This window comes from Danio rerio, chromosome 14 (genome assembly GCF_049306965.1).
Source record: "Danio rerio strain Tuebingen ecotype United States chromosome 14, GRCz12tu, whole genome shotgun sequence".
NCBI classification, from domain to species: domain Eukaryota; kingdom Metazoa; phylum Chordata; class Actinopteri; order Cypriniformes; family Danionidae; genus Danio; species Danio rerio.
Window position 1 is genome coordinate 11,144,771 of NC_133189.1, and position 16,957 is coordinate 11,161,727.

The window sequence follows — 16,957 nt, forward strand, 5'->3', positions numbered from 1 at the left end:
TTCGGCGACACTGTCTGTGAATTCACCCAGGAATTCAAGGCGGTGAGAGAGCAGTTGGTGGGTGATGTCTTATCGGCGGTCCGTAGCCCGCTCCGCCCGCCGTGCCATTCATACCTGCTCCTCGCCGAAGGCGCCCGCCTACGAGAGCTGCTCCGCCCCCGCACACGCCTCCGGCGAAGCGAGCGCGTCGGGCACCTCGGAAGCAGGCAGCCCCCCTGCCCAGAACGCCGCTAAGTCCGGCAACGGACCGTGAAGCGCCCCTGGGACAGGCCATCTGGAGAAGAGGGAACTTGCTCTTTCCCCGCTGGAGGGCGGGGCCCCATTTCCAACGGCACTTTTTACTGCCATGAAAACATTATGAAAGGGCACTTTTCACTTCCCCAGATGTGACAGCCCGAAATCTGCCAGTCTGGGACGCTATGCTTTCTAGCTTGCAGATTCGGTGCGTTTCGCCAGTGGCTCACAAGCGCTGGGAGGACGGTCTCCTTTCTCCCACCCCTCGAGCCTCCCCTCCGGAGCTCGGGTTCGGAGTGAGAGCAAATATCTCACCTCCAGCTTTTCCGTGGGACCCGCGAGCTTCCCGGATCAGCACACCCGCTCCGCGCTGCCCCACTGCTCATACGCACAATCAGACTCGGCTATGCGATTCAGTTCGCGAAACGGCCCCCCAAGTCGCGGGTGTGTATTCACCAGGGTCAGCCCCCTGTCCGCCCCTGTCTTGCGAGAGGAGATTGCTGTCCTCCTGGCGAAGGATGCAATCTAGCCGCTCCCTCCAGCTGAGATGGAGAGCGGGTTTTACAGCCCACACTTCATCGTGCCCAAAAAGAGCGGTGGGTCACGGCCAATCCTAGATCTGCGCGTTTTGAACCGCTGCCTGCACAAGCTGCCGTTCAGAATGCTCACGCAGAAGCGCATCCTCCGGTGCGTTCGTCCTCTGGGTTGGTCTGCAGCATTAGACCTGATGGACGCGTATTTCCATGTCTCCACTCTTCCTCGCCACCGACAGTTTCTGCGGTTTGCGTTTGAAGGTCGAGCTTGGCAATACAAAGCCCTCCCCTTCGGGCTCTCTCTGTCTCCGCGGGTCCTCACCAAGCCCGCGGAGGGTGCCTCAGCGCCCCTTCGGCTCGCGGGCATCTGCATACTCGATTTCTTTACGACTGGCTGATTTTTGCCCTCTCTCGGAGCAATTGATTATGCACAGAGACAAAGTGCTCTGGCACTTCCACCTGTGGGGGTTTCAGGTCAACCGAGAAAAGAGCAAACTCGCCCCCGTGCAGAGGATCTCTTCTCTCGGGCTGGAGTTGGACTCGGTCACCATGGCAGCGCGCCTCTCCGGAGAGCGCGCTCAGCTGATGCTGTACTGTCTGAGAGAGCTCGACAGTAAAATAGTGGTCCCACTGAAACTATTTCAGAGGCTCCTGGGGCATATGGCATCCGCAGCCGCTTCATGCCGCTCGGATTATTCTATATGAGACCACTTCAGCACTGGCTGATCACGATCGAGTCCCCAGACGCGCATGGCACGCGCGCGCACACCGAGTCTCTGTTACTGCGCTGTGTCGCCGCACCCTCAGCCCTTGGAGCGACCCCTCGTTCCTACAGGCCTGGGTTTCTCTAGAACAGGCGTCCAGTCTTGTTGTCGTTTCAGCAGACGATTCCAACACGGGCTGGGGGGCTGTGCGTTGCGGGCATGCGGCTGCGGACCTGTGGAAAGGTACCCAGTTGCATTGGCATATCGCCTGGAGCTGTTGGCAGTGTTCCTCGCTCTCCACCGTTTTTTTCCGGTGCTGGAGCGGCAACACGTGCTGGTCAGGACGGACAGTACGGCGGCGGTGGCGTATATCAGCCGTATAGGGGGTATGCGCTCTCGCCGCATGTCTCAGCTCGCCCGCCGTCTGCTCCTCTGGAGTCATCCGCGGCTGAAATCGCTGCACGCCATTCATATTCAGGCAAGCTCAACCGTGCAGCCGAGGCGCTCTCACGGCAGCCTTGGGTCCTGGAGAATGGAGACTCCACCCCGAGTCTGTTCAGCTGATATGGGCGCGATTCGGGGAAGCCCAGATCGATCTGTTGCTTCCCCCGAGATCGCTCATTGCCAGTTGTTCTTTCCCTGACCGAGTGCTCTCGGCACGGATGCACTGGCTTACAGCTGGCCTCGGGGCACGCGCAAATACGCGTTTCCCCCAGTGAGCCTGCTCACGCAGTTACTGTGCAAGGTCAGGGAGGACGAGGAACAGGTTGCTGGTTGCGCCCCTCTGGCTCAACCGGACCTGGATGTCAGACCTCTCCCTCGTGATAGCCCTCCCCTGGCAGTCCCTTCGAGAGAGCACCTACTCTCTCAGGGACAGGGCACCACCTGGCACCCTTGCCGATCTTTGGAGATTTTTAGACGCGAGGAAGACTTAGGTAACCTCCGATTGCAGTGGCTAATACTGTCACTCGGGCTAGAGCCCCCTCCCCGAGCGCGCCTATGCCCTGACGTGGAGTCTATTCACTAAATGGTGTGTCTCTCGCTGAGAAGACCCCCGTAATTTGCCAGATCAGCGTTGTGCTTTCTTTACGCCGAGAGAAGTTGGAGAGCAGGCTGTCGCCCTCCACACTCAAGGTTACGTGGCTGCCATCTCCGCTCTCATAACGCGGTGGCTGGCAGCACCGTGGGAACGCATAACCTCATCATCCGGTTCCTCAGGGGCGTTAAGCGAATTAATCCACCCCGCCCCCTCTCATGCCCTCTTAGGATCTCGCCCTCGCAGATCCCTTCGATCCTCGACTCAGTATCTTTCTGTCCCTGAAGACAGCTCTGCTGGTCGCGTTGATATCGATTAGAGGGTCGGGGACCCGGAGGCATTTTTCGGTCAGTGACTCGTGCCTGTAATTGGGCTGGCTTCTCTCACGTCCTGAGACCCCGCCCGCGATATGTGCCCAAGGTTCCTACCACTCCGTTTTAATACGAGGTAGTGAGCCTGCAAGCGCTGCCCTCGGAGGAGGCAGACCCAGCCCTTCTTTATTGTCCAGTTCGCGTTTTGCGTATTATCCGGACCGCACTCAGAGTTTAGATCATCTGAGCAGCTCTTCGTCTGTTATAGCGGTCGGCAGCAGGGAAGTGCCGTACCGAAATAAGTTCCCACTAGATTGTGGATGCCTTTCTTTCACTATCAGAGCCGAGATGAGCCGCGTCCCCCGAGAGCGCGTGCGCACTCCACTCGGAGCTTCGCATCCTCTCGAGCGCGCGCACGCGGCGCCCCTCTAACAGACATCTGTAGAGCTGCGGGCTGGGTGACACCCAACACATTTGCAAGGTTTTACAATCTGCGAGTGGAGCCGGTTTCCTCAAGGGTATTAGGTAACCCTTGGTGATTGAGGAAACAATTCGGTAGGGTGTTGAAACACGCTTGCTGCGCCATTTTCCCTAACACGGAGATACGTGCGCCTTTTTATCTGTCAGTAAAGTTCCCCATCAGGTGAGCCCTGCAGATTCCTCCGTGGCCCCCAGCACTGACTCAGCGGAGGAGTCACTTGCTGGCCCACTACGTTGTAGGTCTGCCCGCTGGTCAGCCCGCGTTTTGGGTAAAGGTGCCTGCTATGCGTGATCCCCACTAGGCGATCCCATATGCTTATTCCGCCACGGTTAAGTCCCCCAGCCCCCCCCCCCCCCCCCCCCCCCCCCCCCCCCCCCTGGGCGGACCCGTATCTTCCCTCCCCGCTAACCACTTTTTTGCTATGCGTACTCCCCCTTTTTAGGGCTAGTCCATATGTAAATTGTAAATTATGCCATCTATCCCCCCTTGGGTAACGGATGGCCTCCGCAGCGTCCTCCCTATCGGGATTGCACGCTTCCCAACGTACTGTCGTGTATTCCTAGAATTATCTAGACGCTAGCGACTCCCAAAAAAGATACCTATTCCGTAAAACTTCTTTTGAAGTAGGATAAGTTAGGGCCAAGGGCACGTTGGAGGACCACGCCTCTCGTGATCTGGGTGCGTCACGCTTGCCTGACCACTCTCTCATGGTGGGTGTTGGTAAGGTGCAGTCATTATGGCGCTTTCAATGGGCTCCCAATGCGTGGATTTTACAATCAAATCCACTTATAGTGCTGGAGTTCCCCCCGAAGGGGAACGTTCGAGGTTACTAAAGTAACCCTTCGTTCCCCGAGAAGGGGAACGGAAGCACTATACTCCGTCGCCATAATGACTGTCCCTTAGCTGTTAAAAGTCTCTTCAGCTTAAAAAGGATAGCGTCTGCTGGCGCCAGGTGAGCTTATATACTCAGTTGATTGCTTATGCCGCTCACCTGCGCAGGCTTGCGCTGCCAATTCATTCTTAATTGGCCCGTTCAATACTCTTTCAGACGAGTAGCTTCTGAACCGAACCTCCCAATGCGTGGATTTTACAATCAAATCCACTTATAGTGCTTCCGTTCCCCTCCTCGGGGAACGAAGGGTTACTTTAGTAACCTCGAACGTTCAATGTTTAACTCAATGTTGGTACAAAAATGGACAACCCAACAATTGAGTTAAAAAAATTAATTGCAATTTACACTCAAAAAATATGTTTGCTATTTATTCAAATTGTTTAAAATGAGCTGAAACAACGAAATTCTTGAGATTCTTTTGGGGGACAACCTAATTGTTTTATGTTAAATCCACTTAAACTTGTAAAATCTAATACGTTAACTCAAATAGATTGTCAAACCAACAGCATTTTTAAAGCGTATGTAACTTTGGGTTTGTCCATATTTGACCCAACAATGGATAAAACAACCCAGTATTTTTTAGAGTGTGTATGCTACCGAAAAGCGTCTTTATCCATGCATCACAGAGATTAAAATGTATATCACAAGGAGATTAACCACTTTAAGGAAGTACTTTTTTTCTTCACTTCCTTTTATTATTTTTGCATCAATTTAATTTATTATATGAGGCATTTCTCTACTAGCAGATTAAAGTACACTCTTAACAAGTTATGCTGTAGTCTAAACAATGCAGAAGCCCAAGTTGTCATAAGAAGAAAAGGAAAAAGACAAACTGTCAGACTAACTGCAACATAAATAACTATGCTATAATAACTATAAAGTTTCAAAACAACCCTGTATGTACAGTTTTCATTTTACAACAATTATTTGTTAGGTCTCATTTAAAACATATCCGTAAATTACCACTGTTTTTAATAGCTAATGTCAAGTAAATGCTTTCAATAATGCATGTTAGTAAAAGCAAGTGTATGACCTTTGGCTGTATTTTGTAGTCTATTTATTCAGTTTTACTTTAGAAACCACACTCCTCTTCTGTCATATTTGAAATGAATGTGGTTGGTATATGTTGGTAAATCTATTCGGACAAAGTCAGACAAAGTTTCTGCTTCGAAAAATGTTTCTTTAACGTTTCTTGCCAGAGTAGTAAAGCGATTTCACAGTGTATATACTATCAATTATTATTGTATTGATTGATTTTTTAAACTGCTACTGCTGTGTTGTCATAAAATCGCTAGAAAACAATAAAATTTAGTTATATAATTTAGGTTTCATCATGAATAATTAAAGAATATGTCAATAACCACTATTACCACAGTCCTGAATCCAACCACAATTTAGGACAAAATTATGCCAATGTTACATAAAGGATTAATATTAACATGCATATTAATAATGAATATAAAATGGTTTATTCACGTGTCATCTTTGTGAATATTATTAATATTCGATTATTCAGAAAAGCTTTATTTTTTGTGTAGCTCATATGGCCCTTTTATAATTGTTGAACTTGAATTTAAATTTATTTAGGACTGTGAGCATTTTCAGTTAGAGAAACCACTGGATCTTTCATGATGCATTTTCAGAGTTCACAAAACAGTAACAAAACTATTAATCAAATCCATCAATAAGCTAAAATATTCAGAATAAACATAGTTTTTTGTTTTGTCTCATAGACTGTAAAAGATATGGATTTAGTATCCGTGACTGCACCCATAGGTTTCTGAAGAACCCAAAAGAAGCTACAAGTAGGCGTAGCCAACCATCGCCATTTTGTGTGCGCATCATCGCGCCGACCGGGGGATACCAAACTAGGACATAAAGCATGAGCGGAGCAACAGACAGTTGCTAGCATTTTGCTCAGACAGGCTTTTCTATGAGAGAAACGCTTAATACTTCATTACCTGCGACTTGTTTGTGTTCTGACCACATATGCTTGGTTATGCACTATATCAATAAAGTGTTTAGATTTTAAAAACGCCAAATATTGTTCTTATGTTATGATAAATTTCTACAGAAGCAAAACACAAATTACATCCAAACACTTAAAATATAGTCTGTGTAAGTTAATGCAAGAATATTTATGAAATCCAGGCATGACACTGTATGACAACATTTCAGATGACTGCTCCTACAGCTAATCAATCGAGCGTTGGAGTTCTAAAGAAAAATATAAATGATAAATGATTTTAAATACAACAAATACATTTAAAGAGAGGGTATATAAGCATATTATTTCACTCACCTTGAAAATGGAGGCCATGTGAATGGTTTGTGAGCACAATTAAGTGCACACAGCATGCCATATCATCTGATAATTGTAAGAAATAATTTCAAAAGGCAACTGATTGTGTAAAGCCACATAAAACAAAACATATAATAAAACAATGTATGTGCCGAGTTCAGCGGCTAATCAGTCGGAATCAGCTGAGGTAAAGTGACAGTGACCAGCGAGACCTAGCTGTCACTCAAGTGGCCACGCCCTTAATTATGCAGACTTAATTTACCTTAATATAAATGAAATAGATGAGTTATAAATAAATTCACCCCCCTGACAGTTGTCATGAAGGGTAATATTAGCTATATGAACCAAAATCATTATTTGTACCAGGCTGTAAACACCTTTTTTTCTGCTGTAAAGTTGGCCATTTTAACATTGGGGTTAATAGAAATCTGCTCCATTACGGAGCCAGGACTATCAGAATTTCGATGAATTGCAGTTTCAGTTACTTCCTTATTTGCTTCACGAGGAAGAGCGGGAGGTTGCCGCTTGTTTTGAATATGAACATTGAGCAAAATCAGTCACAATACAAAATTTAAAAAATAAACACAGCATTGAAAGGATTATTATACAGTTCAGGTTCATTCAAGATGGCAATTTTGATGCATTTTGTAAATTGCACACATACGACATGATCGATGTGAAGGCCCCTTGAGCAAAAATGAAGTGCAAGTTTAACCAGAATGAGTCAGAGTATGTGTCAGTTATAACACATTGTACTGTTTCTCTTTTTTCAGAAAAATGGACTTCCTGTTAGGCAGTGCATATGAGTTTCAGCTGTTTTATAAATACATTCATGAAAAGGACAGAACATAAAAAACTTATCTGATCTTTGGCTGGTTTTAAATAGGGGGAGGAGGCTATTTCTGTGAGACTGAATATGATGCAATGACGGTCATATCTGATTTAGAAATGTCAGGATCTTAAAGGGTGAATTGCAAATACTTTCTACACAATGTCTTGAAATACACTGAAGCTTTGTGTTGCAAATCTAGCATATACAATTGTACCTTCTAATGTGCTAATCAGTGAGCTAGGCTAAGAACAATAGCTACAGTTTGTTTTTATTTGGTAGCATTTTAGTCCTTTGCTAATTAATGGATTAACTAAACTTGATCAACATTTCATATTTCCCCCCAATGGCATATTAACATGTGAGAGAGAGAGAGAGAGAGAGAGAGAGAGAGAGAGAGAGAGAGAGAGAGAGAGAGAGAGAGAAGAAATTAGTGTCATTTAAAATAAATAACAAAGATTGAACTATGGTGATGTATATACACTTAAAAAATAAAACCCATTGGATTTCCATCTAATAAATTAGTTTATCACTAACTAAAAAAAAAACTATTTACACAATTAAATGCACTTGAGTTGGTCCAACATGATTAAATCAAATAAAAGTTTAAATACAATTTTATTTAACCTAAACTTAGATGTCTGTTAATATTGTGTATGTCTAGTATGTGTCGTACTATTTTGAAGTCTGTCAAGTTTCATTTGACATTTAACTAAAAGAACTAAAAGAGACATTTTTAAGCATATTTCATAAGTTACATATACAGTTGATTGAAACTGATCTCAGAACTAATTAGGATAGTTATTGCTCACTGAGCAAAGAAACAAACTACATTTTTGCTAATTAAGCTGCCAACACGCAGTACATCCCTGCTGAAAAATCCAACTTAAACCAGCCTAGGCTGGTTGGCTGGTTTTAGCTGGTCAACCAGGCTGGTTTTAGAGGAGTTTTGGCCACTTCCAGGCTGGTTTCCAGTCATTTTCAGCCTGGTTTTAGCTGGTCAGGCTGGAAAATGACCAGCTAAATCCAGCTTGACCAGCCTAGCCAGGCTGGGACCCCAGCCAAAACCAGCTATGTCCAGCTTAAACCAGGCTGGTCAAGCTGGTTTTAGCTGGATTTAGCTGGTAATTTTCCAGGACTAGTGGAATTTCAATGAATTGCTTTTTCATTTACTTTTATATTTGCTTCATGAGGGAGAGCAGGAGGTTGCTGCTCGGCTGGGAACTACAAATCCTCTTGTTCTATAATAATTTTTTTTTTTGTGTGTAATTTGTTGTTAAAATGAACATTCTTTTTTTTGCTTTGACATGGCCACTGCCTCTTAAAATGTCTTTGCTGTGGTTATTTCAGTACACAGCCGTTTGGCAGACTGGCTTCAATAAGAGCTGTTTTTAGACTAAAAAGGTGTTCTGAAACTTACATAATGTATTTATAGGACAATGACTCTTAAATGTAAAAGCTTTCTCAATTCTTTACCAGTTACCAAAAGAAGTCTTATACTAGGAATTAAAGACAAAATCATTTTATTAAAGGTTAGTTCAGCCAAATATCAAAATTGAAATGAAATCTGAGAGCTCCCTCATTCTCTTTAGACAGCAAGGTTCCCAACTTCAAAGTTCAAATAGGCATGTCATGACTTTGCCAAGTATGATGCGATACTGGTTTAACAACTATGTTGTAACATCTGTAACATCTATATATGTAACATATGTATAGTAAGCCTAAATTTAACATAAACGGTGAACATATCCCTCAATTTTGATTGGCATGTTGTTCTAGGATCATCATAGATATTAATCCAGGAACATGTCCTAATTGCTGAAATCAGGTTGGCAGTACAAAAAATCAGAAAGGTCTCAGATTTAATTGAAAATATTTTAAGTTGTGTTACAAACATGAATGAAACACATGAAACAACATGATGATGAACGAATGTAAATCATTAACACATGTTCTGTGAAGAATTAAGCGTTGAACATATTTCACTCAGTCTGTGTCTGATGCAAGATCAACTGCATGGAGGTGACTAAATGATGACAGAATTTAGTTTTTAATCTCTTTACTAGAAGTAAGTTTACTGCATCCAATCTCAAAGTCACTGCTTTACTGCCAAATCAATACTTTACAGTTAAAGTAAATTAATTAGGGGCCAAGCACTAAATGTTCATAGGCATCTATTTTAACTCATTTTATTCTTCTTCTCCCGCTCTGGAAGTCTACAGCAGCCCATATAAGCGTTTGCAGCAAAGTAATAAAATTTGGCACACTGACACTACTATAACCACAACAAATTTGGAGCCACAAACGCTCTAGTGCCACCACTTGTCCAAAAATTGCACTCATGTAAATTATGTAATAATTTTTTTTTAACCAAATGGCTCAGACTGGAAATTCTTAGTCTAATAAACACTAAAATAAAATAATATTTAATCAGTTAAAAAAAATTCCACTATGTTTAATTGTTCATAAAACCTATTTGATAAAACTTTCATCATGATCTGCAGATTTTGTGCTAATCAAAAACTTTACAAATAAGTTAATAAGTGCAACCAAAATTTCACAATAAGCTTACAAAAAACCCCACCTGTTTCAGATCATCAGCATATTAACAGAGAGATCCATGAACTGATCATTGCGTTTCAAATAAGAGACATACAAATGTGCAGGGTGGGGGGTCCTGAAGACCAAAGTTGGAAACCACTGCTCTGGTGATCCAGAGATAGTAAAAAAAATGATATTTTTGCACATAAATGTTGTCGAAACATCACAAAACTGTTAAAATTTAGAGGAACATGCCAAGTCAGATGATATCCAGTTATCCCAAGTAAGCCATTTTGGGTATCGACCATTTTAAATTTGGTCAAAATTATTTTATGCCAACATTGAAATATTGTTACAAAAAGGTTTACACACATTTGTCAAGCTTATTTTGTCCATGTATAAAAAACATTAAACAGAAATTTTGGATAAAAAAAGATTAACTCAGCAGACACAAATGTGTTTATTGTGACATGCAAATCTTACTTTAAAGGTGCTGTATGTAAGTCTTTTAAAGCAGGGGTTTTCAAACTGTGGGTTACGACCCACTAGTCAGTCGCACAGTGAGGAAACGTGGGTCACGCAACGTCACTTAGCTGCAGCTATATTTACGTTACCGTGAATCAAAACCAGTTCGATAATGAGCGAACGACTCTTTAGAGACGATTCTGTTTTTCAAAAAAATAATTTAGGTTAAAACACATGAACTGAAACAGTCTGAATCAGCATTCACTGAATGACTGAGTCCGATTCATTTGTGTTGAAGTGTCATGTGTCTACATCAGTAATGTGCAGCATTAAAATAGAAAAGTTTAAAACTAAAGATGTCACAGACTGACACGTCTTCAGATCAAACCAAATCTAAAAAGGAGCCACACAGAAAATATGATCAGTCCTACCTTGATCTTGGTTTTATTGCAGAGGTCCAGAGGGTGAGGAAGTCCTGCATTGTCCTTTATGCTAAGAAAAGCTTGCAAGTGCTAGCATGAAATCATTGAAACTTAAACGTCACCTAACAACAAAACATTCTGCATATAGCAACAAAGGTTGATCATCTTTTTAAAAAAATCACAGTTACAGCCAGCAGCCCACGAAAAGAACTTCGAACCTCATTTTTTGCCTATCGAGTAGCAAAATCCAAAAAGCCACACACCATAGGAGAGGAGCCTCTGCTGCCGGCCTGCATAGACATTGTTGAGGAAATGCTGGGTAAAGATGCTGCAGTAAAGATAGCTAAAGTTCTACTTTCCAATAATACAGTACAACGGCGTACTGAGGAAATGTCTTATGATATACGCGAACAAACAAGTGAAAACATCCGCAGTAGTGCTGCATTTGCTCGACAACTTGACGAAAGCACAGGTGTTGCAAAAATTTGCTGGTTTGTGTCAGGTACATTGACTCCACTGACAATCTTTAAGAATTTTTTATTTTGCAAAGAACTGAAAGAACGTACAACAGGAATCAATATATTTGATTTCTTTGAATGGATACATTTTTCACCCATTTTTCCAAATTAAAATATTATTGTGGGTCTTGAGATTGAATTAGTTGTCTAGGTGGGTCCCGGAATGTAAAAGTTTAAGAAACATGCCAAGTGAAGATTAGATATTCTGCTTTGAAGATGGGAGTTTTGTCTTTGTTTTGGGTTTTTTAACCCACCCACTGCCAGTACGCATTTAAATCATTCAATTAGGAAGGCTCTAAAAGGATGTGTCTGCAACTGAAATGCGGCCTCTGGTGAACAGTAGCAGACTTGGCTGTGTGCATCAGATGTAGCACAACAGAAATTTATATATAGACATTCAGAAGCACAGAATAGTGCACTTACTGCATCCCACTTAGTGGTAATGGTTTATGGTCAAATTAATACATATTAAACCTCTTCAACATTATTATATGTACATGCTAAATGATTGATAACACATTTATTTTATTTTTAAGGTCTGAGTTAAACTATTTGCTGCTGCTTTAAGTAGTATAGCAATAAATGTCATGTAAAATGGCATTCAAATTCACGTTATTAGAATTAAACACTTAATAAAGCACAAGGTGTACCTGAGGTGATCATTGGCATAGCTTCTGTTGTTCCGCTGCAAAAAAAGAGAAGTCGTTTCTAAAATATAAATTCCAGGTGTTGGTTAGGACAAACACTTCTTTTAATATGGAAAATATTCATTCTATTTCGTGTCGTTGCTTTTATTTAGTATACGGTTTCAATCAGCCTTTAGGCTCAAGGTCAAGCTTGCTCCTGGTGATGTTGTCAATCTGGCAACCTGCACTTGCTTTGAACCAGGAGTGCAATACCTAGCTCAACCACTGGGTGTCAAACTTACATACTGCACCTTTAAAGACAGTGCAGTCGCATAGCCCTCGGCATAGCCTATGCCTACCTAGCACATATGTCAAGTTTTTTGGTTGTTCGACTTGGTAGCTGTAACCAGTGTGGGCAGGATCGAGAGTAACGCGAACCTGTTGGAGTGTTTACAAGTGTTGACTCCTGTGAAGTAGCCCTAAATGGTAACTGTTGTTTTGTGTTTACCTAATAATTAAAGTTGTGTGTCAATTCCCGCCACTGAATAAGCAAGTTTTAGCTAATTGTACATTAGGGTAGCGTTCAGAAGAAAAAAAAAATTACACGACACAGAGGAATGTAAAAACCTACTGCCAGCTAGCATTTCGAAAGAATTATTGCATAGCAACACAAACAGCACGCAGAAGTATAAATGTCCTACTACGCGCAAGGCAGGCACTGTGGATCACCTCGATCACTCAATGCTAAAGTATACATCAGCCTTAAGACAAAAAAAAAAAAAAACATTTGCAGACCAAATAAAAATTAATTCAGCTGTGGATAGCAAGTTACATTTGGAACATTTGTCAAGTTCAAGTATAACTGTGCCTTTGTTATTAATTTTGAGACTAACTTCTTTCTTTGCTGTTTTTCAGAACACATTGAAACAAGAACTCCAATAACAATGTCAGGAGACTATTTCTGGGAGTGTCTCACAGATTTTTTAAATAACCTTATTTTGATAAGGTGTATTGGTGCTTAGTGACTGTTGTTGAGGAGCCAGCCAATCTGAATCTGAGTTAAATGAAAGGAAGATGAATGTCAGTGACACCTGCAGTAACAGTACATCGATACAAGATTATCAGCATCAAATTTATGCAGTCTTCTACACACTGATTCTCATTCCTGGACTGATTGGCAATGTTCTAGCACTTTGGATTTTTTACGCCTACGTAAAGGAGACAAAGAAGGCCGTGATATTCATGATCAACCTGGCCATCGCTGATCTGCTCCAGGTGTTATCACTACCCCTGCGCGTTTACTACTACTTGAACAACTCATGGCCTTTTGGGAAAGCTGCCTGCATGATCTGTTTCTATTTGAAATATGTCAATATGTACGCTAGCATCTACTTTCTGGCCTGCATCAGTCTGAGACGCTGTCGACTCATTTTCAAGCCGCTGAGCTGTGACATCATGAAAGGACAGGACCGCAGATGGTGTTTTGTCGGATGGTTCGTTGTCTGTGTTGGATGTCTGCCATTTCCTCTTCTACGACAATCTGAAAGGAATCCACAATGTTGCTTCGCCGAACTCCCCATGATGCAACTCAAAAAGGAACTAGGAGTGTCTCTTTTGGCAGTCGCAGAAATGACCGGATTTCTTCTACCGCTGGCTATAGTAATTACCTGTACGTGGTTGACTACAGCAAGTCTTCGAGAGAAAACCTGCCTTTTGCATGACACTGGGGAAAAACACAAGGCACTCAAGATGGTGTTAAGCTGTGCTTGCGTATTCATGATTTGTTTTGTGCCCTATCACATAACCTTTCCTTTAGACTTTTTGACTAAATCCAATTTTAATATGAGCGCCACGTTTAAGAATGCAGTGCTCCATGTTCATCCAATTACCTTGTGTCTAGCAAGTCTAAACTGCTGTCTGGATCCAGTGATGTACTACTTTACAACTGATGAATTCAAGCGTCGTCTATCAAGAACCGAACTGCAAGAAAGTTTTCAGTTACACCAAAGAATATTTTGCCCGACAAACCCCGAAGTCACATTTAAACCAAACAGATAAAGCAAAGATTGGAGATCATGTATACAGAATAAGCACATTATTTTTAAAAATCGCCAATACACTTTCTGTACAACTAAGGAACTACAGTTTTGTAGGCTAATGTAATATTTATAAATCACGTACTCTCTCTTTCACACACACAAGGTATCTTTATGGGAACTTCACGTAGATGTTATGATTTTTATTCTGTATAGACTACCCAACCTTATCCCTAAACTCAACTCTGACATGCAATCTCAGACATGCAGCCTGACCCCTTACAAAACGACTGCATTCATCCTGTGTGACATGAGCCGTTTCTTCATGAGGAACAAAACAATGTTTCTACAAAGTTCACATTTTCTGGTATTGCACCAATTTAGTTTTTAAGAGTTCACACTTAGCTGATGATCGATAAAGCATAGTTGGCATGCTGTCCCGGGAGAGAGCCCTGAGCTCGTCATATCCTCCCTCCCATTAAAAGGCAGAGAGGTAGGTCTCGAGAACTCCCCTGCTTGTCGACGTGTGGGAAGTGTAAACTAAGGTTTATCTTATAATGATAATATTTTGGATTGTTAGATTGACTATGGTGTATGTCTTGGGACGGTGGGAGGAAACCGGAGAACCCGGGGGAAAACCACGCAGACATCCCAAGTCTCCCAGAAGTTCCGTGAGTTACCCACAAATGCATAGAGACTCCCGGATGCCCGCAAATAAATGATAATAATCTCTCGGAAATTGCGCGTCTCCTGCCCGGTCCTTAAATACGTTGCACACCCCTCTCTGCCGCATCCCTCCCAGCTCTTCAGGTACGTCGGCCACAACTCAACCCCACCGCTCTTTAGGTACGTCGCACGCAACTCATCCCCACTGCTCTTCAGGTACATCGCACGCACATGCCTCCACCGTTCTTCAGATACGTCACGCGCACACGCCCCCACTGCTTTTCTGATATGTCCCGCAGTGCAGCCCTATGGGAAAAAAAAGGGGGGAAGTAGGCGTGGAAGGGGGAAACTTCAAGACGAAGATACCTGGACCAAAAAGCTCTGGTTATTTATAATGCATCCGTAATCATCTGATTGGGCAGATTACAGAGCTAATGTGGAGCCAGCCGTGTTGATCGTAAGCATGTGATCCTCTCGAAATTAGTTTATTAATAAACCACTTATTCAATTCACCTATAGCGCATGTGTTTGGACTGTGGGGGAAATCACAGATGTTACTCTACAAGATGACGCATAGAAATTACACTTGGACACATGCCTTTTAAATAATAAGCAAATAATATTAAGCCTTCTTCTGTTCATTTTCACAAATGACACATATTGTATGTCTGAGAAGAAAGCATGTTTTCACCAACTTTCTCTTTATTGAAAGCATGTTCTTTGTATTTATTTTGTATACATTTAAAAAAATAAATGAATAGTCAGGTCAGGATTCTTGTGCTGTCAAATTAATATTTGAACAGTATGAATAAATCTTTGTGTGTAGTTCAGACAAAGTTCATCATTTACTGTGAGCGATGTGGTCTATGTGTGTGATTTTTATGTTAATAAAGGCCTAATGTAAAATTGTTTATAAGTGATTATAGTTCACAGAATTACTCTTCTTAGAATTGGTATCATTCTTAATTTGTGATGTGAAGATGAATTACAATCTCATGGGTTTAAATGACTTGAGTAAATAGTGCCATATATTGACGTATTTCACATTAAAGGTTCAGTAGGTGATCTGCCCGAATGCTAGCTTTAGCATAATAGCTTAGAAATTTTACGACCCTCCCCTGCCATCCAAAGCCGCACCTTCTTAAGACAAGTCATGAACAAACGAATGTGCACTAATTAGGTATAACACTAGATCATTTCATTCAACCGTTAGAAAACTCTATGGAGACACACACTTTATTAAGCATAGTCTTGGACAGGCCAGCGGGTGAAGGAATTATATTTCCCAAAAACTGTATTACAGGCTGTCACTGTTCAAAGATGAACATATGTGTTTTTAAAGGTTCAGGACACCCCGGAGAACTTTTTTTTTTTTATATATTAACAGATGTGTGTGTGTTGAGCATCAGTTAAGACAATGTTAGCACCTGTCAGCTTTAATTGTGGGGAAAACTGGATAATTTTGAGCTTTTGTCAGATAATTTCAGCTTCCGGGTTTAAAATGATTTTTGGGGTGGGATCAAAATCGGCGATGTAGCGCAGTACTGCAAGTGCAATGATGACGCGCCGGTTTCTCATTATTATTCATAGCGGAGTTTTCTTATCCTATGAGAAGAGCCGGCTGCTTAATTATTCATGAGACCTGCCAGTGTCAAGCCCGAGCTGAGAGACACGGAAACCATGGCACAGTATTTAGCCGTTCATGAAGGCTCATATGCGTTTGTTTCCATCATCCACAAGGTTTGTTGCATGTTTTCCCCCGCGATCTTGTCAGGGCCGATCATACAACAAAGCTGTGTGTGTGCTGCAAGCATTTTTGTCGGGAGAGCAGCACGAGAATTAGAGAATGGCGGACGCTGTCTTTTATCAGGAGTTTGTTCACATTCAGACACATCACTGTGCTGCTGTGTTTGCCTAAATCCTCCAGATTACCAGCAGGGCTAATGGTTAAAATAGACAGGTCAGGAGACCTGCTGCACTGAGTCTGCTGGATACGGGGATTGAGGGAGAAGTCCTCATTTATAGGGTTTACATGAGCACACATCTTTATAATGATATAAATTGGGGTTGTCTGTATATGAAATTATGAATAACAAATGTAGCAGGGCATTAAATCACTGTTCATTTCTTTGCATTTTAACTTTGTAAACTATAAACTCATGCGTCTCCTCACGGTTTGTCTCATTTTGTGAGCTAACTGACAACAACAGTTGTTCGCTCCCCTTCTCCCCTGCTGGCTACGCCCACTCCTGCCCGATGCTCGCGGAGCTCCCCGCCCATTAATCATGCATCTTTTGAAAAAAATTCTGAAGTAGACTTTAACCGAAAGTGGGGGGTGTCATGGCCCTTTAACTTAAACTT

At 42.4% G+C, this 16,957-nt stretch overlaps 1 protein-coding gene across 1 annotated transcript; it reads left to right on the forward strand.

Annotated features, from left to right (window-relative positions):
- Positions 1–12,839: 12,839 nt before the first annotated feature.
- gpr174 (G protein-coupled receptor 174) lies at positions 12,840–16,957 on the forward strand. Its single transcript, XM_005157173.6, has one exon. The coding sequence runs from the start codon at positions 12,969–12,971 to the stop codon at positions 13,950–13,952; it is 984 nt and encodes a 327-aa protein (XP_005157230.1). The 5' UTR covers positions 12,840–12,968; the 3' UTR covers positions 13,953–16,957.

Coding starts and splice junctions, on each gene's coding strand:
- gpr174 (XM_005157173.6), top strand. CDS start 12,969: ATGAATGTCAGTGACACCTGCAGTAACAGTACATCGATACAAGATTAT.